Here is a 26,055-nt window from a genome sequence, read left to right as displayed (position 1 = left end):
GCAACCCTCCGCCACCACCGCTATGCTATCTCTCCCGCACACGACCGCGACGACCGCGAAGAGGTCGATGACCACCCGACGTATATCATACACAGAAAAAGTTAGATTTGAATTTCATATAAAAAAATGTTACAAACAAATTAATCACGCGATCAACCTTTAACATATTACGAATTCGATCACAAACAATTCGTGAATACTCATAATAAACAAAACCTCTCAAAACTGCAGTCAATCTCAAAAAGAACATTCTTACATGTAAACACACAAATTTGAAACACAAAACATGTCTACATATAGGCCTAATCCGGCTCATAAGTTGAACAGACTCATCACCAATTGACAAAACACGAAAATTAATCGACAAATACCACTATGCATGAACACTCAAGGATCACATACATGTCAATTTAATAATTTAAAAATCAAAAGAAAATAATAAAACATAGATAAAAGAGGAGATGATGATACCCACCTGTGGTGAGAGAAATTTGACGTAACCGTAACAGAGAGAGAGGTCGTTCGTTGAGTCACGGCCTACACGTAGACGTACAGCGACACCGAAATGGCGTTGATCGTCGTCATTCTTTGTTTTGGTGAGAAACGAGAAAAAGGAGTGATTGTCCAAAAATCAAGAGAGGATAGGCACATGGGGCTTTTGTTTCATCCACCATTAGAATTAGAATAATGTAAATAAAATAAAATGATGATATATGTCTATAATATCAAACTCAAATAAAATGATGATATATGTCTATAAATATCAAACTCAAATAAAATGATGATATATGTCTATAATATTTTAAAATTATACAAAATTTATATAAATATATTATTTTATGGATACATATATACATACACACATTATATAGTTATTGAATAATAATAATAATAATAATATATAATATTTAATATCATATATATTTAATTTCGGACTCGGATATTATCGGATACGAATATGCCTATATCCGTATCCGGAATTGTCGGATTCGGATGCGGATAATATCCTTTTTGTCTCGAATACGGATAATATCCGCTTTATCTCGGATACGAATGCGGATTTTTCGGACGAATATCGGATTTTTCAGACTTTTCTGACGGCCCTACCGTCAAGTATGCTCCACCAGTAACCACTTTGGCAAACATTAAGCAGAAGGAGGGAGAGACTCTCCATGCTTACTTCAAGCGTTTTAATGCAGAATCATCTAATGTTCGGGGGGCGACGGATGAGACATTGAAAAGTTTCTTGGTGGTCGGGCTTCGAGTAGGTACTGACTTTTGGAAGCACTTACAGGGCAATGATCCCAAGTCCTTGGCAGATCTTTATGCAAGGGCTGAGGCATACAAAAATGTCGAACAACCACCGGCTGAGAGTAGGAAGAATGAGAGAAGCCCCGTTAAGGCCTGGCAAAAGAGGAGAGACCGGTCCCCGAGTCCAGAACAAAGGGGGAGGCGACGAAGTCCCAATCGGGTTAACACCACTTACATACGGAACTACACGCCTCCCCGAGATCATGAAGAAAGAGGAGATCGTTGGACATCGCTAGCTGCACCAATTGACCACATCTTCGAGGTCAATCGTGACAAAGGACTCTTCTGCAGACCAGCACCTCTAAATTCTTGGCAAGCCAAGAATAAGGACAAGTACTGTGAATACCACGAGTCAACCGAGCATGACACCCATGAATGTAGGCAACTCAAAGAAGAGATCGAATCGCTAATCAAAGAAGGTCACCTTAATGAATGGATAGTTCGTGAAGCCTGATCCCGACGGGATAGTCGAGCCAAAGAGAAGAGAGGACTTGGCTATACCGGTGATCAAGAAAGGGGGAAGCAAGAAGATGTCCAGTTCGTTAAGGAAGGGAGCATCCATGTCATTTGTGGAGGGCCACATTTAGCTGGTGATGGGACCAAGGCTATGGAGATATATGCAAAGGAGGCTAAAGGTAGGCCCCTTACCAATGTACATAATTTGTCATCTAGACCTCCTAAGATCTTTAGAGTAGAAGCTATTGACATTACTTTTTCAGAGGAGGATGCCAGATGGGTTCACCACCCGCACAATGACGCTTTAATGATCGCCCTTCGCATTGGTCCGATGAATGTTCATCGGGTACTTGTTGATAACGGTAGCTCAGTCAACATTCTCTATTACAGCACCTACCAGAAGTTGGGCCTCCCTGACAAGGATATGAAAGTTGAGGATGTGTATATCTACGGGTTTGGAGGTGAAGCGGTGAAAGTGAAAAGGACAATCCGACTCCCAGTAACCCTAAGAGAAGGAACATGTTCGGACTCCCAGGTCATGGATTTCATGATTGTGGATCACGACTCATCACATAATGCCATTGTTAGGCGACCACTACTGAAAGAGATGAGAGTGGTCACATCAATATACCACTTGTCTATGAAATTCCCAACACCAGGGGGAATTGGAATCGTAAGGGGGTGCCAATACGACTCCAGAGAGTGTTACCTTCAATCTCTCAAAGGTTTCAAGAAGAGTAGATCACTGAAAGAACCCGCTGATGCAAACGCTAGTGAGGTAGTCAACATGACTTACATTGTTCAGTTCCCTGATGAAGAGGATAATCTATAGCGAGCAAAAGGGAAGGAAGTGATGGAGGTAGATTCGGATGCGGAACTTAAGCCTTGCTCTATATGGGAAAAAGGGGAGACGTCTGGAACCAAAGAAGAATCCGATCTAGACCCAAGGTTGCCCTTGGAGTCAACCAAGACTGGCCCAGCTGAAGATACAATTGAAATCCAGGTTGGAGAAGCCAAGGAAGCCAATGTATTAAGAATAGGTTCCAAGCTAAAAGGAGTGTTGAAGGCGAACCTTATCCGTTTCTTGAGAAGCAACCTGGATGTTTTTGCTCGGTGCCATGCCGACATGATAGGGATAGACCCAGAAGTAATGAGTCATCACCTGAACATTGATCCTACCAAGAAAGGGATGAGATAGAAAAGAAGGCCTGTTAGTGGAGAAAGGGCTTAGGCACTAAAGGAAGAAGTCGATCGGTTGTTGGGCGCTAAGCTGATTAAAGAGTCATTCTACCCTACATAGCTGGCTAACCCAATCCTTGTTAAGAAGCCCAATGGAAAATAGAGGACCTATGTTGACTTCACTGATCTAAACAAGGCATGCCCAAAGGATAGTTTTCCACTCCCAAGGATAGATCAGTTGGTGGATGCCACAGCAGGGCACGCCTTGCTAAGTTTTATGGACGCCTATTCAGGATACAATCAAATACCCATGCATGGACCAGATCAAGAACATACTTCGTCATAACAGACAGAGGGTTGTATTGCTATATAGGGATACCGTTTGGGCTAATTAATGCCGGAGCAACTTATCAACGCCTTGTGAATATGATGTTTAAAGAGCAGATCGGCAAAACTATGGAGGTGTATGTGGATGACATGCTGGTCAAATCCAAGGAGGCGCAAGATCATATTCAACATTTAGCTGAAATGTTTGACATACTTAGGATATATCGAATGAAGCTGAATCCTCAGAAGTGCGTGTTTGGAGTAGAGTCTGGTAAATTCTTAGGATTCATGGTAAACCATCGAGGAATCGAGGCTAACCCTTTGAAGATTAAGGCGTTACTTGATATGAAGTCTCCTCAGAATGTTAGGCAAGTTCAGAGCCTGACAGGAAGGATAGCAGCAATAAATAGATTTGTGTCCAAGTCCTCGGATAGATGCAAAGAGTTCTTTAAGTCTATCAAAGATGCAGGGAAAACGTTCATATGGACAGATGAATGTGAAGAGGCCTTCCAAAAGATAAAGGAACAGTTGGGAAAGCCACCTCTCTTGGCCAAGCCAGTAGAAGGAGAAACATTGATCTTATACCTGGCCGTTTCAAGACACTCTGTCAGTGATGTTCTCGTAAAGGAGGAAAAGGATGCCCAGTTCCCAGTATACTATGTTAGCAAGAGGCTACAAGATGCTGAGACAAGGTACACTAGCATGGAAAAGTTGGTGTATTCTTTGATCTTAGCGGCAAGGAAACCTCGTTCATACTTTCAGGCACACAAGATAGAGGTAAGAACCTCTTATCCTCTACGTCAGATTATGCATAAGCCAGAAACAACATGAAGGCTGATGAAGTGGGCTGTTGAGCTAGGACAGTTTTATTTGGATTATAAGCCTAGAGCCACTATCAAAGGTCAAGCCCTGGCTGATTTCTTGTTAGAATTTGAAGATGACACTCAGGAGTGGGCAATAGTGCCATACAATCCAGTCGTTGAACCCATTGATGGTCTTTTGGTGGAAGATGACACATGGTGGAATTTACATGTCGATGGAGCTGTCAACTCAGATGGAGCTAGAGTTAGGATAGTTTTGGTCAGTCCCCGGGGGTGTCGACTGTTAAGCGCCATCCACCTGGGGTTCCCCGTGACCAATAATGATGTATAGTATGAAGCTGTGATCAATGGCCTATCCCTGGCCATAGAGATGAGGGCTAGGAACCTTATTGTGTATAGCGACTCCATGTTGGTGGTACACCAGGTAAACGGGGGGTTCTTGGCTCGGGGTTGGAGCACGAACTTGTACATGACCCATACGCAAGAACTAGTGAAGAAGTTCAAGGAGGTGCACGTGGAAAAGGTTCCTCGTGAGAAAAATGAGGGCGCTGACGCATTGGCCAAAGCAAGTTCTAGAAGGGACACCAAGCTCTTAGGGACCATCGAGTTCTGTGTCCAAGAGAAGAGAAGTGTATCAAAAGTACAGAAGATAACTCGGTTTAGAGAAGATCTGATGGAGGTCGAGGATGAAGTTGTTGACACGTGGATGACACCAATACTTAAGTTTATCCAGGATGGCCAGCTCCCTGAAAGTGTAAAGGAAGCCAGAAGTCTCAGATACAGAGCAGCGAGATTTGTGATATATGATGGTGTCTTGTACAAAAGAGGGTTCAACCAGCCGTTGCTGAAGTGCATTGCAGGGGAAGATTGTAATTACATCTTAAGGGAAGTACATGAAGGAATATGTGGCAATCACTCGGGGGGTAGTTCACTTGCTTTAAAGATCCTTCGGCAAGGATACTACTGGCCGATCATGAGAAGTGAAGCAAGCAAGTTTGTGCAAGCATGTGACAAGTGCCAGCGATTTGCCACATATTCATCTCGTCCTGCAGCGAGTCTGACTCCGTTACTCAGCCTATGGCCATTCGCGTTGTGGGGGATAGATCTCATTGGAGAGCTTCCAAAAGCCAAAGGAGGAGTCAAGTATGCAGTAGTGGCAGTTGATTACTTTACAAAATGGGCCGAGGCCGCGCCTCTAGCAACCATTACTGCTAAGAAGATAACGAGCTTTGTATTTAATTCAATTGTATTTAGATTTGGAATCCCATTCAAACTAATATCTGACAATGGGAAACAATTTGACAGCAGAGAATTGAAGAAGCTATGTGATGACCTGAATATAAGGAGAAACTTTGCAGCTGTGTACCATCCACAAAGCAATGGGCAGACTGAAGCAATCAACAAAATCATTAAACACACGCTGAAAGCCAAGCTGGAAGAGAAGAAAGGAGATTGGTCGGAGGAGCTTCCAATGGTGCTATGGTCATATAACACTACGCCAAGAACAACCACTGGGGAGTCGCCATTCATGTTGACTTATGGCTGTGAGGCAATGGTTCCAGTGGAGGTCGGAGCAGGTTCCTTCAGGAGAGACCACTTCCGGGAAGAGGCCAATGAGGTCAATCAGAGGCTGCATTTGGATACGCTGGAAGAAGTCAGAAGGGAGTCGCAAGTCAGGTTGGCAGCATATCAACAAAGGACAGCCCGGTTCATTAACAGTCGAGTCAAGCCTAGACCATTCAAGATAGGAGACTTAGTGCTACGCAAGATAATGCCAGGAATGAAAGTGCCAGGTCATGGAGTGTTTGGTGCAAATTGGGAAGGACCCTACCGCATTCGAGCTGAGATCTTTGGAGGAGCATACTACTTGGAGGACATGCAGGGTGAGCCCATTTCCAGGACATGGAATGCTGAGCATTTGAAGAAGTACTATCAATAGAAGTAATGTGTAATCGCCAAATGGGGCAGAACATCTTTTGTAATCGCCTGGTAAATGATAATATATATTGATGCATTTTATCTGACTCTGCTACCTACAAAAGTAGGGGGCGCCCAATCTTGGGGCGCGCCTCATAACTATCAACTTGGCCGTCTACTGCTTTAAAGACAAATAAGTTTTCAGGATGTCAAGAATTTATAAGACGAGATTAAAAGAAAAAGTAAGTCAGCAGAGAAATTGGCATTCTACAACTGGGCAAAGGTAGGGCGCGCCACATCTTTGGTCATATATATCTTAAAAAACACAAAGTATCAAGGAAAAATTTTGTACAGTACAGACTCCTTAAGAAAAGATAAGAGTGCGGTATGCTAAGGTATAAGCTTGAAGAACTGGATAAAGAGTCAGCAGAAGAGGAAGACCTAAACTCAGTACGTCGCGCCAAAGATATAAGGCTCACCAAATCAAACAACATACCCAACATGGAAAAAGACGTTAAATAGAGTAATTTGTAAAATAATTTAAAACATCAGCAACAGGATGGCGCGCCATCATTTCAGACATCCAAAAAACAACAAGTTTTCAAAAAGAGGATGCGCCTCACATCAAAATTCAGGTTAAAGTACTAGATAATTGCACTAAAAGTTTATAAAAATGCATAAATAAAGTTAGACTTGATCTTGAGAAGAGTCGATAGGATTAAGCTGGGAACCAGAGGCATCGACAGTCTGGGCGTCTTGAACGTTCTCGCCAAACTGGAGTCTTGGTACTTCATCCTCTCCAGTATCTTCACCATCCTGGCGCGCCTCGTGTGGAGATTCCTGTTGAAGAAACTTAGTTGCAGAGACAGAAGCAGCTTCAAGCTCTACCTCCATTCATTTTTCCTCGATAGCATTGGCTTCTTCAACTTTAAATTCCTCGATCCAGGCCCGAGTAGCGGGAACAAATTTGCTCCAGTCATACTCTGGGTCGACGGCTAAAAACCCTGTAACATAGCTTCTGAAGCCTGAGGCAAATGAAGATCTTTCCACCTCAACTAGTTGCTTCTGCAGGTCGGCAACTTGATCTTCCAGGGAGATTACCTTCTCACCTGATGAAGATAGCTCCTGAGCAGTTTTGTTAAGATCAGTCTGAGGTTGTCTGCATCTGCCTTCAGCTTGGAGATATCTTTCTCAGCCCTATTCTTAAACTTCTCCAACTCTGCTTTATCTTTCTCCGCTTCAGATAGCTATTTTTTCAACTTAGCAGTTTCTTCATTTGCAGCATCAAGGCGCGCCCTAAGCTTCTCTGTATCAGATGGATTACAGGTTAAGTGAAAGAAAAGCTCAGCTGCGGCGCGCCTACATGCGTCAGCCGCTTGTTCACCATTTATTTGTTGCCAGTTGCTGAATTTGGACGGCTCAATATAGCCATCTGCCACCTTGGCAAACCAGTCACCTGCAGCCCGTTACCGGTTCCTCATAGGGGAACCCAGATGACGATTCCTGCACCTTTAACTTTTTTTGGGGTGTGCACATCTACCTCTTGGCTCTTCCTCTTTTCATGTCCCTTCTTCCTAGGAGAAGGAGGCTTGGTGACCTGTTGACTAACAGACACTTTAGGTGCCTGCTTAGAACTGGACGCGCCGACATTTGTGGCGCGCCCACTCTTCACACCAAACCCAGCAGGGAGAGACATATCTGAAAATATGTAAAGCAAAAGGAATGTTATAAGTAGCAGTACAAATTAAAGTGTAGGTATAAGCATGTTTAACAAGCAAGGCAGTTCTGGGAGTATGCACAACAAAGAACATATAAACATATAAAGAAAAAAGAGAATAACCATAGTCAGGCGCGCCCTGATCCATGGCCTCATCAGATTCTTCTTCCTCTTCTTCAGCTTTCATCTCCTCGATCTCTTTAACTTTCCTTTTTATAGGATGTCCCCCATAGAAGTCCTGATATAGGCATATGTTCCCCACTGCGTCACTCAGGAAACCGTACTCCTTTAGACGTTCTGTAGTTACAAGGTGATTGATGATTTTTGCCTCATATGGTAGATTAATAATATTTTCCGCACGACGTTTGGCGCGCCCAGTAAGGGCAGATTGTTTTCTTTCGACTAAAAGAAAGAGGGAGGAGGCAAATATTACTCGAGCATACAAGCAAGGGGAAAAAAACGTATAAACATAGGACGCGCCTAGGCAAGAAAAACAGAACTTACTGGGCTTTGTGTTGAACTGCGTTCTGATTCTCTCCTCTGACCAGGCGTAAAAGAATGGTTCTTTCCATTTCTTTTCATTACTAGTCTTGCCTTCTGACCAGCCTGTGGAGTTATGAGTTTTCCATACTACCAGGTAATAATATCCGCAACTGGATGCGCCCAGTCGAAAGAAATAGCTTAAGTCTTCCATGGTTGGGGCGCGGTTGTTGTGATCACGGTACAGCATATACAAGGCAATAGCTAATTTCCAGCCATTAGGAGACAACTGGATTGGGGCGATATCAAACCACTCGATAATAGACCTGAAATAGGGATGAAGCGGAGGACCAATACCAAGTTTTACCAACTTAGGAGTGAGGACCATTCTAGGGGTTATAATCAAAAATATGGGGCCTCATCCAAGGGTGAGGGCGCGCCCAGATACATCCTTTATCATAATATCTAAGGCACCATTCGATTTCTGCCTTGGATGCAGTAGAAGACAGACCAACACACGCCAGCTTGCCTGCCTTTTTACGTCTCTTTGCCTTTAAAGCTTCACGAACCTCTCCTTCTTCTTCCCAATCGAAATCTAGTTCGATGTAAGTTATCCGAGGGTGAGCATAAGGATTAGGAGACGGGGCCGGAGAAGGAGGGCGCGCCTCATCAGATAGGTCCTCAGTATCTATAGTATGGTAAAAATTCCTAGCTTCCTCCTCAGCCTCAGCTTCTTCGGAATCTCCATCGCTATCCTCAACATCATTTCCCTCATCGCCGGAATTATCCGGTTGATCATCGCCAGATTCAACAATATGATTCTTCTTAGAGGAATTATAGAAGTCTTGCTCATCTTGATTTAAAAGGTCATTAATGTCTATCCGGTTGGTCTCTGGTAGATCAGGGGAAGAAGCTCTACTATCAGCCATGGTAGCAGGAAAGCGAGAGGGAAAAGATTTTAGCGGGATGGGCGAAAGAGTATATGGCGCGCCCAGACTGACCAGCTGCAAAAAGAAAAGAAAAAATTCAAACAACTGGGCGCGCCAAGAGGAAAAGAAAATAGATGAAGAGGAACGAGAAAGCAGTATAAAATGAAATAATAGCAAGAGTGACTCCAAGAAAGTACAGAGGGGTCTTATGCCGAACTTGGAGATGAATATAAAAAAAAGGATTGGTGAAAGGAGGATAAGGTAAAGGCATACATACTCTACAGCGGAACATAAGAAGGCGCGCCTCATGGTAGGGCGCGCCACTTTGATAAAATAAAGGATTAAGAAGACAAGCTTAACAGTTAAGCAATTCCTATTCTATCATATATGTCTACAGAAAAAAAAAGGGCATAGATTGAGCAATACAACTAATAAACGCGCCTAAACTCTAAATTGCAGTGGTTAAGCATCACAAACACATGTTCAAATGTACGAAAGATCAAAAACAGAATCAAACACGCATATACATACATATATACACACAAAGCAAAACTCAAGAACAATGGAGCAACTGAAAAGACACATGCATGGATCTAACAAGATACACGGTGAAAGAGTGAGATAAGGGTATAAATGTGTACCTTATGAAGAGAGGAACCAGAGGATGGTCTCAGAAATTGAAACGGAGCACGGACGTGGGCGGTAGAGCTCGACAAAGTGAAACGGCGGCGGAGAGGGGTTTAACTAAGAGTAAAAGTAAATAAAGAAGGAATGAAATGAAGAAGGCCCGTATTTATATTCTGGTGGAAAAAAAAAGAAGAAGCAGGATTAAAGTACATTAAAAATGCAAAGAAAGTGGAGTACAGTTGTTCACGATAAGGGTTTCAACGGTCAGCATCCTAAGGCACGCCCACTTAGGTCGCGGACAGTTGATAAAAAGAAGAAGTCGAAGAAGTAAAGATTTAGAGATCTCGTCAACATTTTCAATATTACCAAGATCTGGGGGTAGTTGTTATATGCAAATTTATCAAGATTAATTAAATGGGCCAAGCCCACCGGAGAAGATCTACTTGGACCAGGATAAGACAAGATCAGTGTAATTACAAGGAAGCCCAATTAAAAGATGGGGCGCACCCTATCTTTGGGCGCGCCATCTTGCCAAAGACAGTTCAGTTGGCGATATTTTAGAAGGATAGAAGGAGATGCTTTTGTTTAGGGGGACGCCTCTAAGCATAAGTATATCCAACTGTTGAATTGTAGAAGGCCCTACCTTGTAGTTTAAGGGGTTGTCCTCCTTGGGAGGTAGAGGTGGAATAGAAGACACGCCCTGAAAGGCTCTATCTCTGTAGTCTGGCGGGTTGTCCCTGTCGGGGAGTAGGGTAGTGTCCGTGCATTTGGGGTAAGCCTTGGGTGCTCGCGAGTCTACAAGACCCAAGGCTAGACCTCATCGTATTGGGCCCCTTTCGGGAGGAAGGTTCTAGAAGGGGAGGCCCATCCCACATGAGTCTCTTAGGAGAAAGAACTACGTGCCGGCTTGACCCCCTATAAATAGGGGTACGTAGGTAGATTGTAGGCATCGACCATTCTTATGAGCTATTCCAGTTAGCAATCTAGAACCCTTTGCTTACAATTGCAGCCGCATCCATAACAAACAACCAACCACTTCCTACATTCTCGCCAACAAGAATCTTGATCCACGCCGTGAACCTCATCTTTGTAACCTACCAGTTTTCTCCGTTAACAGAAATTATTTGAAATTACTATAATATATATTGTATATTAAATTTATTGATTTAAATCATTGGTTCAGTTTTAAACAATAACCGAAATCGAACCCATAACATCGGTTCGGTTTTTTATTGTTCAGTTTTGGTTGCAGATCGATTTTTTTGGCTCGTTTTCACCGGTTCTGGTTCGGTTTCGGGTTTGTTTCGGTTTTATGCTCAGCCCTAGTAGCAAAGCAGCAGAAAATCAATAGCAACTTTTATTCTCCATACCTATATTTTCTTGTCCTGTATAAACTTCTCAGTTTTAACTTGCTTAAAGTTTTTATTCATATATATGGTATCTTTTGGTTGTTATTTTGGAGCATTCGGAAAATCATTGTTTCTATCTCTAATCGTTCGTGCACGGGAAGAGCTAAATTTATTTGGGTGTTATATAGCTAAGAAGTTGCCGGAAAAATGTTACACGATCCGGGCACGATTCCTTAGGAGAATTTTTTTACACGCCTCACTAGGCCTCTCTCTAAACTCAGCTCTCTTTTTATGTTTTTTATCTTTGAATTTATAATCGCAGAGTTTTATTTGTTGATTGTCCTGTAGTTGTCAAGTTATTGACCGGGACTCTAAGCATCTTCAACAGGGAGTGCTTACAAGGGTGCCAACATCTATGTGGCAAACACTCTTGGGTGCCTTAGGCCAACTCCAACCATAGATCCAAATTTGGATCACCAAATGATCCAAATTTAGGACGGGATCCAAATCCTATTCCAACCATGTGATCCAAATATAGATCCAAATTCATTCATTTTTATAATATTCATATATTCTGATTTTAGATATTTTAAAAAATAATTAACTAATTTCATCAATATTTATAATAATACAATCAACGTCTAGACAAATATAAAATATTACAAAATAATTCGAAAAAGATAAAGACGGTACATAAAAATAAATTAAAAGCATTAAAATATTATATTAAAATACTAATTCACAGAATTAATATATTCTCCACACAAATAGTCAATTAGTGCATTTCGAAGTTCAAGATGGACATCTTTATCTTTGAATTTTCTGTAAAGATTGAAAAATTGTTGAAACTTTATATATTTTGAAATTTTATATATTTTGAAATTTTAATTAATAATTAATCGTTGTTTTAATTATATTCTAATATTTATTAATCTATCTTTAATAACATTAACAAAATCATCAAATAATAAAAGTAATAATATTTTAATGTTAAAAAGATTTGGATCAGTGAATAGTAGTGATCCAAATTTGGACCAGTACTATTCACTGATCCAAATTTGGATCACTTTTTAGTCCACGGTTGGAGTGATTTGGGATAAAACTGCCCCAAATTTGAATTTTTGGATCACTGTTGGAGAGGCTTGGTTGCTCAAAGAGTGCAAAGAGAAGTTGTCAACTTTTGAAAACCCCTTGGAACCCCCTTTTGCTCAGCTAAAATCCATACTTGTACTACATGTATATATATCACACCTTCCTCGTTCGTTGTATTCCAATTATTTATAAAATTCAATATGGGGGCCATTTAGGCAACTTCAAGAGGTGCTTACTAGCTATTGGAGATAAAAATTGCTCTATTTGACATGTAAGGAAGTGAAAATAAAAAATTATTATCTTTAGTGAGTTGCCGGGGCTGTTTGGCCAAGCTTAAAAAAAATGATTTCATGCTTAAAGTAAAGAAGTGGAGTAGAATTGAGAAGTAAATAAGTTAATAAAGTGTTTGGAAAAGAAGCAGAAGCTGTGAAAGAGAAGCTAGCATTCTCAGCTTCTTAAAAGTGCTTCTACTTATTTACACAAACTGGTCAAAAAAAGCAGAAGCTAGAAGCAAAAATTACTTCTACTTCCCAAACAGCCCCGTCATGTTTGGGCACCTTTAGGACCCTTTGTTGGAGATGCTCCAACGGAAACTCTCGTGCTTTTTGACCACAGATAGCAAGAGAAGTTATCATGTTTTCAGAAAAAATATAATATAGTCTGATCTAAAAAAAATTGATGCACTAGTCATACACTTTATCGCAACCCTGCAGGGCTTGCAGTATCTTACATTCACTCAGCCTGACATCTCTTATGCGGTTCAACAAATCTGCTTATTCATGCATTATTACCCAAGAGCGTACCACATGGCTTTGCTTAAACGCATATTAGGCTGCCTACAAGGCACTCTTGATCGTGGCCTCTCGCTCTATGCTTCACCAGACACATCCTTGATAGCCTATTCTGACGTAGATTGGGGAGGCTGTCCAGACAGAAATACCGTGTTGTCACAAATGCAGTTGCTGAAACAACATGGCTTCCCTCATTATTATCATAACTGTACTGTCCACCTCTTCAGCCTATCTTGGTTTATTGTGACAATGTCAGCGCCATCTATCTTACTAGAAATCCCGTTCAACACCAACAAACAAAGCATGTTGAGATCAATATTCATTTTGTTCGTGACAAGGTCCAGCTTTGGTCACGTTCGTGTCCTCCACGTCCCCTTCTCTCAGCAATTTGCTGACATCTTTACTAAAGGCCTCCAGGCCACAGATTATCAATTCATACCAGCTCTCCTCTTAAGTTGGTATTCATCTAGAAATGCGATAACAAGTTTAGAACAATATATCTCCCTGGATTTTGGAACCATACACCAAGTATACGGCCTTTAAAGCCTGAAAAAGTATAATCAGAATTCGTTATCACAATACTAATCACATCGGAGTATCCAGTAAAGTAGTTGATAGTTTGGCGTTAAGGCTTACTTGTTGCTCCCAGTCTATGCGCAAAATTATTACCAGTAGCACTAGAGCTTGAAGACTACTTCCTCCCAGGGCCCGCTCAACCAAATTTGTGGCCTTAAGCAAGACTTAAGAATGAGGCCCTTGTATATTTAATTCTTTTTAATATAATATAAATTTATTAATAAAAAAAATCCTTATAAAATACAAAATTAAAACTAATTTTGACAATAAAACTATAATAACTAAAGATCCCAACTTTTTCTTCAATCTCCAACTTGATACATTAAAACAAGAAAAGATTACGAGATAGATCTCACCGGCAAATATTATAATTATTTAGTAGTAGTTTACAGTAGAGCCGTCGAGGAAGAGAGATGAATAAATGCACACACGGGAGTGAAAGGTGAAAAGACAAGCTGAAGGAGTCTGTTTTTAGTATTTGATCATTTATATAGATAAAAGAAAAAAAAAGACGTTAGTAGATTTAATTAATATTAATTAGGTTAATGAACTTGATATTACATTTACCTAAACAAGTATTTATGACACATACTCGTCTTTCTGACTTCTTTTACGTGTGTTATTATCTTCTTTTTTTTTTACATTTGATTTTACACATTTTATACATGATACATATTAATTAATGTAATAATATTTTTCATCACAATTATTCGTGATAAATATTTTAAATTTTTTAAACATATATTAATATAAATATGATACATATTATTTATAGTAACATAATAAATATAATTTATATTTCAAAAATCTTCCAAAAAATGTTAAATTATTTAATTATACTCATTTTCAAATAATAACCCAATTTTTTTATATTTATTAAATATATTAAAAAAATAAAAAAGTTTGGTAAAATTTTGTTTTATTTTTCTATATTTGGGAACCCTAAGCAATGGCTTAGTTTGCTTTAGGGCAGAGCCGGCCCTGCTTCCTCCAATAATTCCGACCCATAGACCCTGTATATATGCTCGTAAAAATCCAATCAACTCCAGGTTCTGAATCATAGTAACCCACCAACAGAGTTTTGAGCTTTCTCCTAATTTCTTATTTTTCCATTTTGATGCAGTACAAATGTTATGAAAATTGCCAGTGGAACACGTGTTTAGGCTGAAATTCAATAAAATAAAAGACAGTTAACAAGATGGTTTGTTTTGGAGAGAAGAATGCCAAAAAGTCTTGGTAATGTACCTCATAATTTGTCAACATGATCCAGTTAATTTTTCGTGTTAATGTTTCTATTTGCACTAATCTTTCTTGTCTAGATGGGACATGGACACATAATTATCGAATGAACAGTAAGTACCAGATTAGGAAGAAGCCCAGACATGAGAACCAGAAACTCATATGACCAAAACTCCAAGCTGCACTATGGCTATAAGTACAAGCTCACATATCCGAAAATGACATTGACAGTTACAGGAGATACGAATTTACCAGAGCATAAGAGATGAGGGAATGCCTAAAGCAAGAAAGCTGGAGAGGTTTTTAACGCCTTCAATCGAGCATCCTGTCCATGTTGGTGAAAACTTAATGTACATTCCTAATATTAGTACATTAAACCAGTAGGCAATTCCACTACAAATGGCAGCGCCACTAGATCCAAAGCTAAATCCACAAACCAAGGTCCAGCAAATTACAAGATGCAATAAACTTGTAATACCAGTGCTTATTACCAAAGGCCTTATATTATTTTGAGTCTGTAAAAATCCGAATTGGCACTGGAGGAGACCGTAGGCAAAGATAGCTGGGATCAACCAGAACGCATAAATGCCAGATTGTATTGAAATTTCCACGTCTTGTCTGAAGAAGGTTAAAATATTACCAGTATAGCTCCAAAGTATTGATATAGGAAAGCACATTAGCATAAGCACTAGCATAGTTCTCTGCATGTGAACACCAAGCTTATGATACTCCTTGGCTCCATAAGCTTGTCCACAATATGTCTCTAGCGCACTTCCCATTCCCAACTAATCACAAGGGACATGGCGCTCAGCTTATAAAAAATCGTCAAATTTCATTGTTTTATATTAAAAACGAAAGAACCAAGAAATTATACTACACTATCAAAAGAATTTACCCACATGAGATGTCATAGACAGAGCAATCTACCTAAGCTAAGAAATCTTAAAAGAAGAAAAAGTAGTACAGAGTATTGTCCTTGGAGAGCAAGAAGAAAATATTTACCATTAAGCTGAAACCAGTTACTCCAGCAAATGAGGTAGCGATAGATGCACCTGACAGGCAGACCTGTCCTAAATGTCCGACGAACATAACCGGTATTGTCTGCAAACTGTACTGCAGAAGACTGACCAAAACAAGAGGACCTGCTAAACAGACTTGCTTTTTTAGCTCTACTATTGTACTATCTGATATGTTGCAGCACCACCTTTTCTTAACACCGTGCTCAATATCATCAGAATTATCATAACGTGGAATAAGACGATGTTCAAGAAGTCCTTGTCCAGCTAATTCTTCATCCATGTAATGGTGTTTGGCTTGTTTATGCCCCTCGTTGATCTCCTCCAGCTATCTGATATGCTAGACTAAAAGGTATTCTTAGTCGGTCTACTGTTCATTAATTAACAAATTGCAGAAGAGCTTTGGTGCACAAATGGTGAGACAGCCTGACTATGAAGCCTTGATCTTATATGAAGGGTTGAAGCCAGGAGGGGCGCCAAGCCACTTTATTTTTGTCACACTTTTTTTTTTCAATATAAATTAGACTTGACTTATTTTAGTCTTATTCCCTCGCAAATCAGAGTGCTTCTTATGCCCAATTTGCAGGACCGAGCCAGAGATTTATGGGACCGTAGTCAAAATCAGATCTTGCACAAATACAAAAGTTATAAATTTTACTATAACTCTTTAAATGATTTGCATATTGAGAACAATATCGATCATTCTGATACAATTTACATGTTAATTATTAACAATGAGCAATCAACCATGCATTGTTAAATATAGATTGCCTCGCTGAATTTGAGAAAAGAGAGCTTGTTATGAAAGAGGAGATGCAACATTGACAAAAATACAAATCAATAAGAAGTATAGATTGTGATTAGTAGCAAAAGGTTCTCAGATAGAAGAGATTAAGCTTGTGAACATCTTTTCTCCAATTGTGTTATCTTCAGAAGTTATCGAGCTGATCAAATTTATGTTGAGGATCAGATTGACATGAAGGAGACATATAAAGTATGCATTCAATTGTATAGAGGGGCTGACATGTAAATTGCTCAAATGTTAAGTTAACAAAAGTCTGGTTCTTGGTTTTTCAGATTTAGGAATCATACAAGGCCAAATTCACTTCATGGATGAAAGACTATTGTGGCAAATATATTCTTATTGACATGGGAGACCATAAAATTTTTCCAGACATTGTAAAATATATTCTTCTCCACTGAAATAGTTGCCTAATCGGAATTTTCCTATCATTATGTGATGCTAAAGAATAATTAAACAAAATAAAGCTTTTTATTCTTGTGTAATATATTCCCCACTCAGAATCTACAGATACCTCATACTTCCCCCTGTGTTAATTACAGCTTTGCAGCTTTGCAGGATGATATCAAGATCACATATCCAGCCAATCACACTAACCTTCAACAGTATTTGTCGTCTAAAATAAAAATAATCGCGGCTGAACTAGCTCTGCAAAACTGAGTGCACTACTGTAGGACCATGGCCTTTCTAAAAGTATTTTCAAAAGGCTGAGCTATGACACACTCCAAAAGATATGAAATGTCCTTAACAGAAATTTTGACCACCTTGTAGCATTTGTCAAGTCTCAGTACACTAAGAAAAAATAAAAGCTACCACATCCAGGGAACCTGGCCCAATTAAACATGTAACGGTATGTGATATAACAAAGTGATCTAGCTACAACACGAAAAAAATGGTTAAAACTAATCTATCCGCATTATGCAAATACAGCCCTGACATTAGTTTCGTCATCAAGTGGAATTCGAAATTCACCAAGGGAAAAGCTCCAGCCATACTCCTGGATATGAACTTTTAATATTTTATAAACACGAAAGGCAAAATTTGTGCCCCAAGATGAGCATCCGTGATCCACTCTCGATACAAGAATGGGCTTCCGAGTGAAAGGAAGTATTATAATATAATGATCGTGGTAAAAAAGCCTTTTCCTAACACTTTAAGATTTTAGATTTCTTTGTTATTTAACATGGTATCAGAGCTCATTAACATGGCATTAGATTTCTTGTAGCACCTAGCTGGCTAGCTCATTCTCAAACCACAAGCCATATGTGTGTGTGTGTGTGTGTGAAAGAAGCTACTTCAATGGAATTACAAAAAGCAGAAAAGATCTAATTAGCCCACTTTAGCTAATAATTAAAGTCAATTCTCCACTAATCGAGATTCATTTCTCTTATTAGCCTTGTAATTAGGAATAATACTTTGTTCGTTTGATGGCACTAATGCTTGAGAAAACTCAAAATATAAGCATCCAATGCTCCATGTTGAATTTTAGTCTAAATTTTTGTATCCTTTTCTGTCAATCAACGGAAGATTATTCCTTTTCACTAAATATTTCATTTATGAAAAACCAAATACTAAAAATTATTATTAGAATAACAGAAAAATAAACTCTGATTAATATTTGGACAGCAGTTGCAGAATCTCCATTCATTACTAGACCAGCACTTGAAGCTTGCCACTATCTAAAAATGTGGTGGAAGATTCCATAGTATCTTCCGAGATTTTGGAACCATGCACCAAGTAGAGAGCTTTTTTTGCCTGAAACATGATTACGCAACAACAAGAAAGTTTAGTTCAGTAATTAGTTATAATGACACTGGAGATATTCATTATTGTAGCAGGTGTGTATTAATTTACTTGTTGCTCCCAGTCTATGCGCAAAATAATCACTAATAGTATCACAGCTTGAAGACTGCTGCCTCCTATGATTCCAGTCCATAGGCCCTGTACATGCAACAATTCGTGTCAAATCCAGAGTCGATTCAAATTAACAACCAAGATCTTCGTGTAGTCATTTGGTACCTTTCCATCTTGATGTAGTACAAAAGTCAGGAGAACTGCAAGGGGAAGTCCAATTATGTAGTAAGCTCCTAGATTTACATATAGACCAACCTTCTGCATAGCACATCCTCTTGTAGCACCTAAATCATTCTCACACCATAAGTGATACAATTTACACGAAAGGACCACATCAATGAAACCACCAAAAATGGAAAACTGATAAGAAATTTTGCTTTGGCCACGATGATTTTTGTCCAAATTCTGAATAGTACTGTCGAAAATCTTGTTATAAAGAGAACTTAAAATGAAGTCAATCATATGAAAGACTCTAGTTTTATAGTTTATAAGCTTGCTCTGACCTGATAGTACACCTTGCATTCCATCCATGAAATTAGATATGGCGAGCACCGGAAGCACAGTAGCTATATACCTCACAACTTCCTCTTCATTTGAATAGATATAGCCCCATACGCCTCGAACTGCAACTAAAGCAGAGGCAACTAACATGCCCTCTATGACAGCCATAAATAGAACTACCTGTAGTGCAAGCTTTGCTGCCCGAGGATTCCCTGCACCCAGCTCATTTGACACTCTTGTGCTATTCGTTCAAAGAGAGCAAGCGACTAATCAGTATGTTTTCTGAAAAGAAACATGTTAATAGCATGATATAAGAAAAAAATTAGTACATTCTCCAGCCCTTACCTTACTGCACTGCCAAAACCATATGGGATTCTGTAGAACACTGAACTGGTATTCAGGCTGTATATTTAAACGTTAAAAGTGCATTAAGAAAAACATCAAGGTAATGTACAGAAAAAGACATAATGAATTAATCAAAGACCATACCAGATCGACATCATTGATGTCTCTAGCTTTGGATTAGGAAGTAAGCCAGACATGAGAACTAGAAACTCATATGACCAGAACTCCAAACTGCATTATGCCAAATATTAAATAATCAATGGTTACAAGTTACTAGTACAGTTCAGATATTTAAATGATATCGACAGCTAAAGGAAATGCAAACTCACCATAGCATTAGAGATGAGGGAATGCCTAACGAAAGAAAATTCGAGAGGTCTTTTACACCCTCCATAGAGCATCCTGTCCATGTTCTTTCACATGTTGGTGAAAACTTGATGTATGTTCCCAAAATTAGTACATTAACCCAGTATGAAATCCCACTGGAAATGGCAGCGCCTCTGGATCCAAAACCAAAGGGGAAAACCAAGGTCCAGCAAATTACAAGATGCACCAAACTTGTAATCCCAGTGCTTATTACCAAAGGCTTTATATTGTTTTGGGTCTGCAAAAATCTGAATTGGCACTGAAGGAGACCATAGGCAAAGATAGCCGGGATCAACCAGCAAGCATAAATTCCAGATTGTACTGATACATCAGGGTCTTGCCCGAAGATGGTAAGTATATTACTAGTAAAGCTCCAAAGAATTGATATAGGAATGCACATAAGCATAAGTACAAGCATAGCTCTCTGCATGTGTACACCAAGCATATGATACTCTTTTGCTCCATAAGCTTGTCCACAAAACGTCTCAAGCGCACTTCCCATCCCCAACTAATTTACAAGTAAAACATAGTTACATAGCTAAGGGCTTGCTTAGGACCATGCTTTAAATTTTTGCCTAGAAGATGATTAATACTTCCTAGTAATCAAGAAACAACTTAAATCATAATAAAGTTTTTTAAAGTAAGCCATAGAGGAAAAAGAAGTTACCATCAAGCTGAAACCAGTAACTCCGGCAAATGAAGTAGCCATAGATGCAGCAGAGAGGTAAACTTCTCCTAGATGTCCGACAAACATAACCGATATTGTTTGCAAACTGTACTGCAAAAGACTAACTAAAACAAGAGGACCTGCTAAAAGCAGTTGTTTTTTTAGCTCAACGATTGTACCATCCGATATGTAGTGCCACCTTTTCTTCACACCTAGCTCAATACCATCATCATTTTTGCAGAGTGGAAGAAGAAGATTTTGATTAGGTCCTTGGCCAGATTGATCATCCATTTTGGTAATCTGATCTGATCTACTAATCTACTTGACTACATACTAGAGGGGAGGAATTTAAGTACAAGATTGTCAATATATGAAAAATCAGAGAATTATGTAGTTCATTTGTATATTTCTTTTGTGATATATTGTAGTTGTAAAACTTAGATATAAAATATAGAATATAGTATCCAAATACAGTACATTGTATAGCGGACGTTCTGACAGAAAAAAGTCCTCAGGCATATACTTGTGTTGTATACTGGCATCAGAAAGGTGGTGTGATTACTATGTATCGTTTTTTGGCTCAAGTCATTATACAAAACATGTGATGTCGAAACCCTGAATTTATCTCCAAAACTTAAAATCCCGTCTTTATTTTAGAAACTGAGGGATGTTCTGAGCACACCCGTACTTGTTGAAGTGTGAGCTCAGGTCTCAATTGGATGTTTGAAGAGAAATTAAGAATACATATATCCTCAAGTATATAACTCAAGTCAAGGCTTCAAAATTTTAAAGCAACTGGATAAAGCAATGGTTTGATGAGGAAGTATAGCACTGAATGTACGTTAAAGTTATGAAACTGTAACGCGAAAGGGTAGCATTGATCAGCCACTTGATCTTTTAGTGTCATTTTTCAAGCAAAGATTGAAAGTGATGCATTGTATGACTATATCCAGAATTCCAGCGTTCATTGCTGCAGAATATCTTCTTCAATGAAACTTGTATTATTCGATGAATTTATCTCAGCAACTATCCATAAAATAGGACTAATTTGTTCTTTGATTATACTAATAAGTAATGCCAAAGTTAGTAAGATAAAGCATCCAATGAACACACTGAATTATCATTCCTTTTATATAAGATTATTCCATTACATAAATCATGCTAAATATACTTATTATGCTGTGCTTGTCCACTGAAAAATTATGTTTATTAGGTCAGTAGTGCATAAAATGAGCCCTATTTAAATGTCCAACTTGGCCTTTAAAAATTTGAAGATGATTCCTGTAATGACAATCCATTAGTGATGAAGTGCATTACAACTCAACTAATGCTCTATCTTCTATATATGATTATCTGATATAAAATGCGAGATCATGTATACTATATTATGTTCAATCTGTTAGAGTTTACAATAGATCCTAATTTCTTGTTGTGATTAACACTTTCTAGAAACTCGACTTCACTACATTCATCATCTATGTATTCATATCAGATATAAAAAGGTTGTAAGATCATATGTTTTAAGTTTTAAGGCTCGTCGAGCACCAATTGACATCAATACTTCTTTGGAATTCTAGTTGATCAGATTTAAACAATCTCAGCCAAATGAAGTAATGACAGCTGAAATTTAAAGGCTTTCAGTTTACTGCCCTTTCTTAATCCAATAAGAAGCGGTGGACTAATTATTATGAAAGATTGCAACATATTTCATAATTATACCTGCGGATTCTGGAGAAAATCAAATATGTCATTTGAATATGAAGGGAATTTAAATAACACTTTTCTGGGCTCATAATGTTCGCGAACCTTCAGATTTTGAATTTAATATCAAGTAGACTAATAAATAAGGTGACTGGCACACACACACACATATATATATATATTCGAAGCTCCAGTTAAAAGAGGCAAACATTGTAACCCCTCAAAGGCCTATACTGCTTGAACAGGTCTTTTCCCACCGCACATGCTAGCTTCAGACCTCGGCACTTATGATGCATCAGAAGACTCAGGACAAGGCATGGTTCAACTTGAAGATTTCACGGCAGCTGATGCTAGCTTCAGACCTCGGCACTTATCTTTTTTGTGGAAGCAAGCACAACTCTGCTACAGCCTCTTTCTGTTCTGACCACTTGGTAGCTTTCACTCCGAGTTCGATGTAACAACGATCCTCCCATGGTACTTACTTGGTCTCTCCCAACAGCCGCTCGATCTTCCGTAGACATGGCGAATGCAATATCTGTTTGCATATTCTTGTGTGTGTTAAACTGTTCATAGATTCAAAGACTTGTATGTGTAATTAGTACTGTTGGTTTAGAGTTTATGTTCTCTGTGTTTGTGTGTGTGGTTATATACAAATCCTTATATGTTCTATCAAATCATTTTTCATAATAGTATTTAGTGCGTTTATGAAATGACCAAATGTATAAAAACCTAAGCTTATCTTTTAAAAAATGTATGTCATCTGGTACTACTCTGTAGCTGGAAACATTCTTTTAGTCACATCTAATAGGCAGCATGTATTCTTGCTCATTCTGAATAGAGCTGTAATTAGCTCGCCCGGCTCGAATTCGTTTAATTCGGCTCGACTTGTTAAACGGGCCGAATTCAGGAAAAGATTTCACCTAACAAGCCGGCTCCACTGGACTCATGAAATTAAACGAGTCGAGTTCGGGTAGAGGTTTAGGCTCGATTAAGTGTCAAATAATATGAGCTGGCTCGCTTGACTTGTTAAAACCGGCTTGTTTAGCTCGACTTGATTAAACTTGGCTCGAAACTCGGTTTGCTCGGCTCGAATTACAACCCTATTTCTGAATACGAAGCTGCACCATGAGCGGCAAGCTGTGTCGCAGACCCTTTTGAGGCAATTCATATCGATTTCTGTTGCATTCTTTTTCTTTCTTTTTTTCTGTCCTGTTTTAGTCACAAATTATAACAATAAGCTGATGGTTCCGTTAATGCTAACAATACTTATCAACTTAAGACTATGACTTTGAGGTTCTGTTAAGTAAAGCTGGTGTTCGGGACTGACTTGGCAATTGGCACTGCTGTTCCTTCACATCTTAAAGTTGGTTTCTCGTTTAATTATTCTTCACTGGTTTTTTTTTGTATCTTGGGTGAGTCTAAAGTGTTCTCTCATCTCTCATAATTAGTAGTTGTAAAAAGTTTACTCTAGCAAAGCACGGAGATAAAAGAGAAGGGTAGAGAATGCGATGGAATATACAATATGATCCGAGTGACCCCTCCACCTAGCACCTCGACTTTTAGGAGAACTGGTTACTTAATGCTGGAGGGAGTCGCTTCGCTTACGGTTTGAAATTCAGAAGTGGCAGTTAGATTAATTATATTCATATCTTCTTCTATTCATGGCACACCCTATGTGACTACTAAAACTCAGGATTTATAAAGCATATCCACATATGCTGCCTAGATAATTCTTGGATTTTCATAATCTGTATCTGTGCTGAAAGCTTCTATTCTAAAGAGACATTTCATGTTAGGTTTTGTTTGTTAACAATGGTGCCCAAGAGTCAAATATAGCATCCCATTTCTTGCCCAAGTGGTCCACATTCTGTCTGCAATATTTGACCTTTTGCATGAGCCACCTAATAATTCTTCTCATTTGTTGGATTTTTGCACAAAGGGTCAATTTAGGTGACTCCCCTCTGCTTGTGAAAAAATCAACTGATATTCGAAATATAAAAATCTCATGGTAATATAAGCCGGCCGAGTGCACATTCTTTACTGCTTCCATAGACCTCTTCAACTACTCTTGTTTCCACAGTTTTTTATCTATCAGGTTATACTAGAAGAGTTCCGGCAGAGAAACTTTCCATCAATTTGAGCCATGTTGAGGGCCTTGAGCATGCGCAGAAGTGGGTATGATAAGTTAGTCGACGAGTCTTCCATTGGTTTAGTTGAGGTTAAATTGAGCAGGTCTGCGACTTTACCAGCAAAATTGTTTGGTTCACGAAGGAAACCGACCCCTGAGGGAAACCTTGCACCCATTCCTGAACAGAAGCCAAGTAAAGTGAAGATTGAGAAAAATCCAGGGGAAAAACAAGTGAAGAAAGCAAGTAAGATTCTTCCAATCTTTAGCATATTTGAGAAGCGGCGACGAAAGAAGGCAACAGCTAAGCCAGAATTTGCCAGATATATGGAGTATGTGAAGGAAGGAGGTACATGGGATGCCAATCTGAATATGCCTGTAATGCATTATAAATAAGTTTTGCTTTCTTCAGTTGAATTTGTCTAGGAGCAATATGTTGTTTGTGCTTCTATGAATCCATCACTCTTTTATTTATGAGAAAGGGGAAGGTAGTAAGTTAATATGATCTTAACAAGTCCTTTTTCAAAACGTCAAATATATGAAAACAGATGACTAGACGAGTATATTGTTTCTTGATTTAAACTCTTGTCAGATCTCTAGGACATGAATTTTTTCTCACCATATCAATCAAAGCAACCAAGTCAGATACCGCACTTCCTTATCGACAAGGGTAGTGTGCATAGATCGATCCTTTAACATATCGAATCTCCACAATAGTTTTTTTATACGAGACGTGGGAATTGATAAAAGGCTTCAAAATCATCCTTTCCATTTTTGAAATTATGTCAGGCCTCAGAATAAAAAGAAGAAAAAGCTTTTAAAGCTCAAACAAATCGACATCACCATTTAATCAGCATTTAGGAATGTTTGTAAACAACAACATTGTGAAGGAAGCCAAATTACAATGAAAATATTGTTCCTAAAGAAGTGCTCATAAAGTGTTGAAGATGATGATGATGCTAATGAAGACGATCGCTACGCGCTATGAATCAAACAATCAAGAAGGAAAATTGAAGAGAGAAATTGACTAGAAAACACCTTGAAAGTAGACCAAAAACACTGCAATTCGAAGCTGAAATAATGTGCAGGTGACGAATTCAATCAGATCGCCATTGTTGAAGCTAGAACTGATCGAGAAAACACTAATTCTGTATAGTATACCATGTTAAAACTCGCTAATAGCATATATGAAAACTACTTCAGAGTTTTACATTCAAAGAGAAGCCCAGATCCCTTTGAATTGGAAATGTTTTAACTGATTGAATTGTTATATAGACCGGATTTCTGTTATATTTTTATACAATCCAAACAAGTGATATCCGGGATTAATTTTGCGAATGTTTTGAATATTTTATCACTCCTCTTATATAATCAGGTCTCGACATTTTCTGAGAACTACTCTTATATAATCAGGTCTCGACATTTTCTGAGAACTATTGTTTTGTCCTGATATGGAATTTTCATTTAGGAAACTATTTTTTGAGGTGCTGTTAGCCTGCACCACATATTAGTAGTTGTTAAAAAAAAGCCTTCCCAGAATTTTGGCAAGTTGTATACTATTATTCAGCCACTCATCACCTGCAAAAACAAAACTTATATATCAACAAACCCACAAAGGCATTAAAAACAAGTAGTAAACCTGAGTACCTGACCATCAATTAGGGGTGAGCGTGGTTCGGTTCGGGGCGGTTTTAAGGTAAAACCGGAACCGGAACCGCGAATCTCCGGTTTTTAAAATTAAAAACCGAAACCGCAACCGAACCGTCGGATCGGTTTCGGTTTCAAAAAACTCGGTTCGGTGCGGTTTTATACGGTTCGGTTTTCATCGGTTTTTAACGGTTTCGGTTCGGTTTCAGTTTCAATTCGG

General features: G+C 38.9%; 4 protein-coding genes across 5 annotated transcripts; 2 read left to right on the top strand and 2 right to left on the bottom strand.

Moving 5' to 3' along the window:
• Nucleotides 1-565: 565 nt before the first annotated feature.
• On the top strand, nucleotides 566-1,765 carry LOC108216938 (uncharacterized). Its single transcript, XM_064092064.1, has 2 exons — nucleotides 566-596; nucleotides 1,089-1,765. The coding sequence occupies exons 1-2, from the start codon at nucleotides 566-568 to the stop codon at nucleotides 1,763-1,765; spliced, it is 708 nt and encodes a 235-aa protein (XP_063948134.1).
• Nucleotides 1,766-14,606: 12,841 nt separating this feature from the next.
• LOC108216937 (protein DETOXIFICATION 15) lies at nucleotides 14,607-15,756 on the bottom strand. The gene has a single exon (XM_064091575.1). It carries the CDS (start codon nucleotides 15,588-15,590, stop codon nucleotides 15,060-15,062), a length of 531 nt encoding a protein of 176 aa, XP_063947645.1. The 5' UTR covers nucleotides 15,591-15,756; the 3' UTR covers nucleotides 14,607-15,059.
• An 856-nt stretch (nucleotides 15,757-16,612) lies between these two features.
• On the bottom strand, nucleotides 16,613-20,824 carry LOC108218026 (protein DETOXIFICATION 16). 2 transcript variants are annotated; one of them, XM_064091574.1, is made up of 8 exons: nucleotides 20,363-20,491; nucleotides 19,659-20,291; nucleotides 19,474-19,560; nucleotides 19,330-19,386; nucleotides 18,987-19,225; nucleotides 18,649-18,767; nucleotides 18,484-18,570; nucleotides 16,613-18,384 (listed from the first exon to the last, which is right to left on the bottom strand). In XM_064091574.1, exons 2-8 carry the CDS (start codon nucleotides 20,195-20,197, stop codon nucleotides 18,280-18,282), a joined length of 1,233 nt encoding a protein of 410 aa, XP_063947644.1. In that variant the 5' UTR covers nucleotides 20,198-20,291; nucleotides 20,363-20,491; the 3' UTR covers nucleotides 16,613-18,279. The 2 variants fall into 2 exon arrangements, with proteins under 2 accessions (XP_063947644.1, XP_017246438.1); XM_017390949.2 differs by having other exon boundaries at nucleotides 16,616-18,384; nucleotides 19,659-20,203; nucleotides 20,363-20,824.
• Nucleotides 20,825-24,019: 3,195 nt separating this feature from the next.
• LOC108219615 (uncharacterized) lies at nucleotides 24,020-24,770 on the top strand. The gene has a single exon (XM_017393137.2). It carries the CDS (start codon nucleotides 24,207-24,209, stop codon nucleotides 24,582-24,584), a length of 378 nt encoding a protein of 125 aa, XP_017248626.1. The 5' UTR covers nucleotides 24,020-24,206; the 3' UTR covers nucleotides 24,585-24,770.
• The last annotated feature ends 1,285 nt before the right edge of the window (nucleotides 24,771-26,055 follow it).

This window comes from Daucus carota, chromosome 4 (assembly GCF_001625215.2).
Source record: "Daucus carota subsp. sativus chromosome 4, DH1 v3.0, whole genome shotgun sequence".
NCBI classification, from domain to species: Eukaryota; Viridiplantae; Streptophyta; class Magnoliopsida; order Apiales; family Apiaceae; genus Daucus; species Daucus carota.
This window is presented reverse-complemented; position numbering and strand designations above follow the sequence as displayed.

What these genes read in the sequence shown, in the direction of transcription:
- LOC108216938 (XM_064092064.1), top strand. Translation starts at nt 566, where the DNA reads ATGGCGTTGATCGTCGTCATTCTTTGTTTTG. An exon ending in CGTCGTCATTCTTTGTTTTG is followed by an intron (nt 597 to 1,088) that starts GTGAGAAACGAG and finishes CGGATTTTTCAG; the next exon opens with ACTTTTCTGACGGCCCTACC.
- LOC108219615 (XM_017393137.2), top strand. Translation starts at nt 24,207, where the DNA reads ATGTTGAGGGCCTTGAGCATGCGCAGAAGTGGGTATGATAAGTTAGTC.
- LOC108218026 (XM_017390949.2), bottom strand. Translation starts at nt 20,653, where the DNA reads ATGGATGATCAATCTGGCCAAGGACCTAATCAAAATCTTCTTCTTCCA. An exon ending in ACATCAATGATGTCGATCTG is followed by an intron (nt 19,387 to 19,473) that starts GTATGGTCTTTG and finishes TTAAATATACAG; the next exon opens with CCTGAATACCAGTTCAGTGT. An exon ending in AATGCAAGGTGTACTATCAG is followed by an intron (nt 18,768 to 18,986) that starts GTCAGAGCAAGC and finishes AGAATGATTTAG; the next exon opens with GTGCTACAAGAGGATGTGCT.
- LOC108216937 (XM_064091575.1), bottom strand. Translation starts at nt 15,590, where the DNA reads ATGGGAAGTGCGCTAGAGACATATTGTGGACAAGCTTATGGAGCCAAG.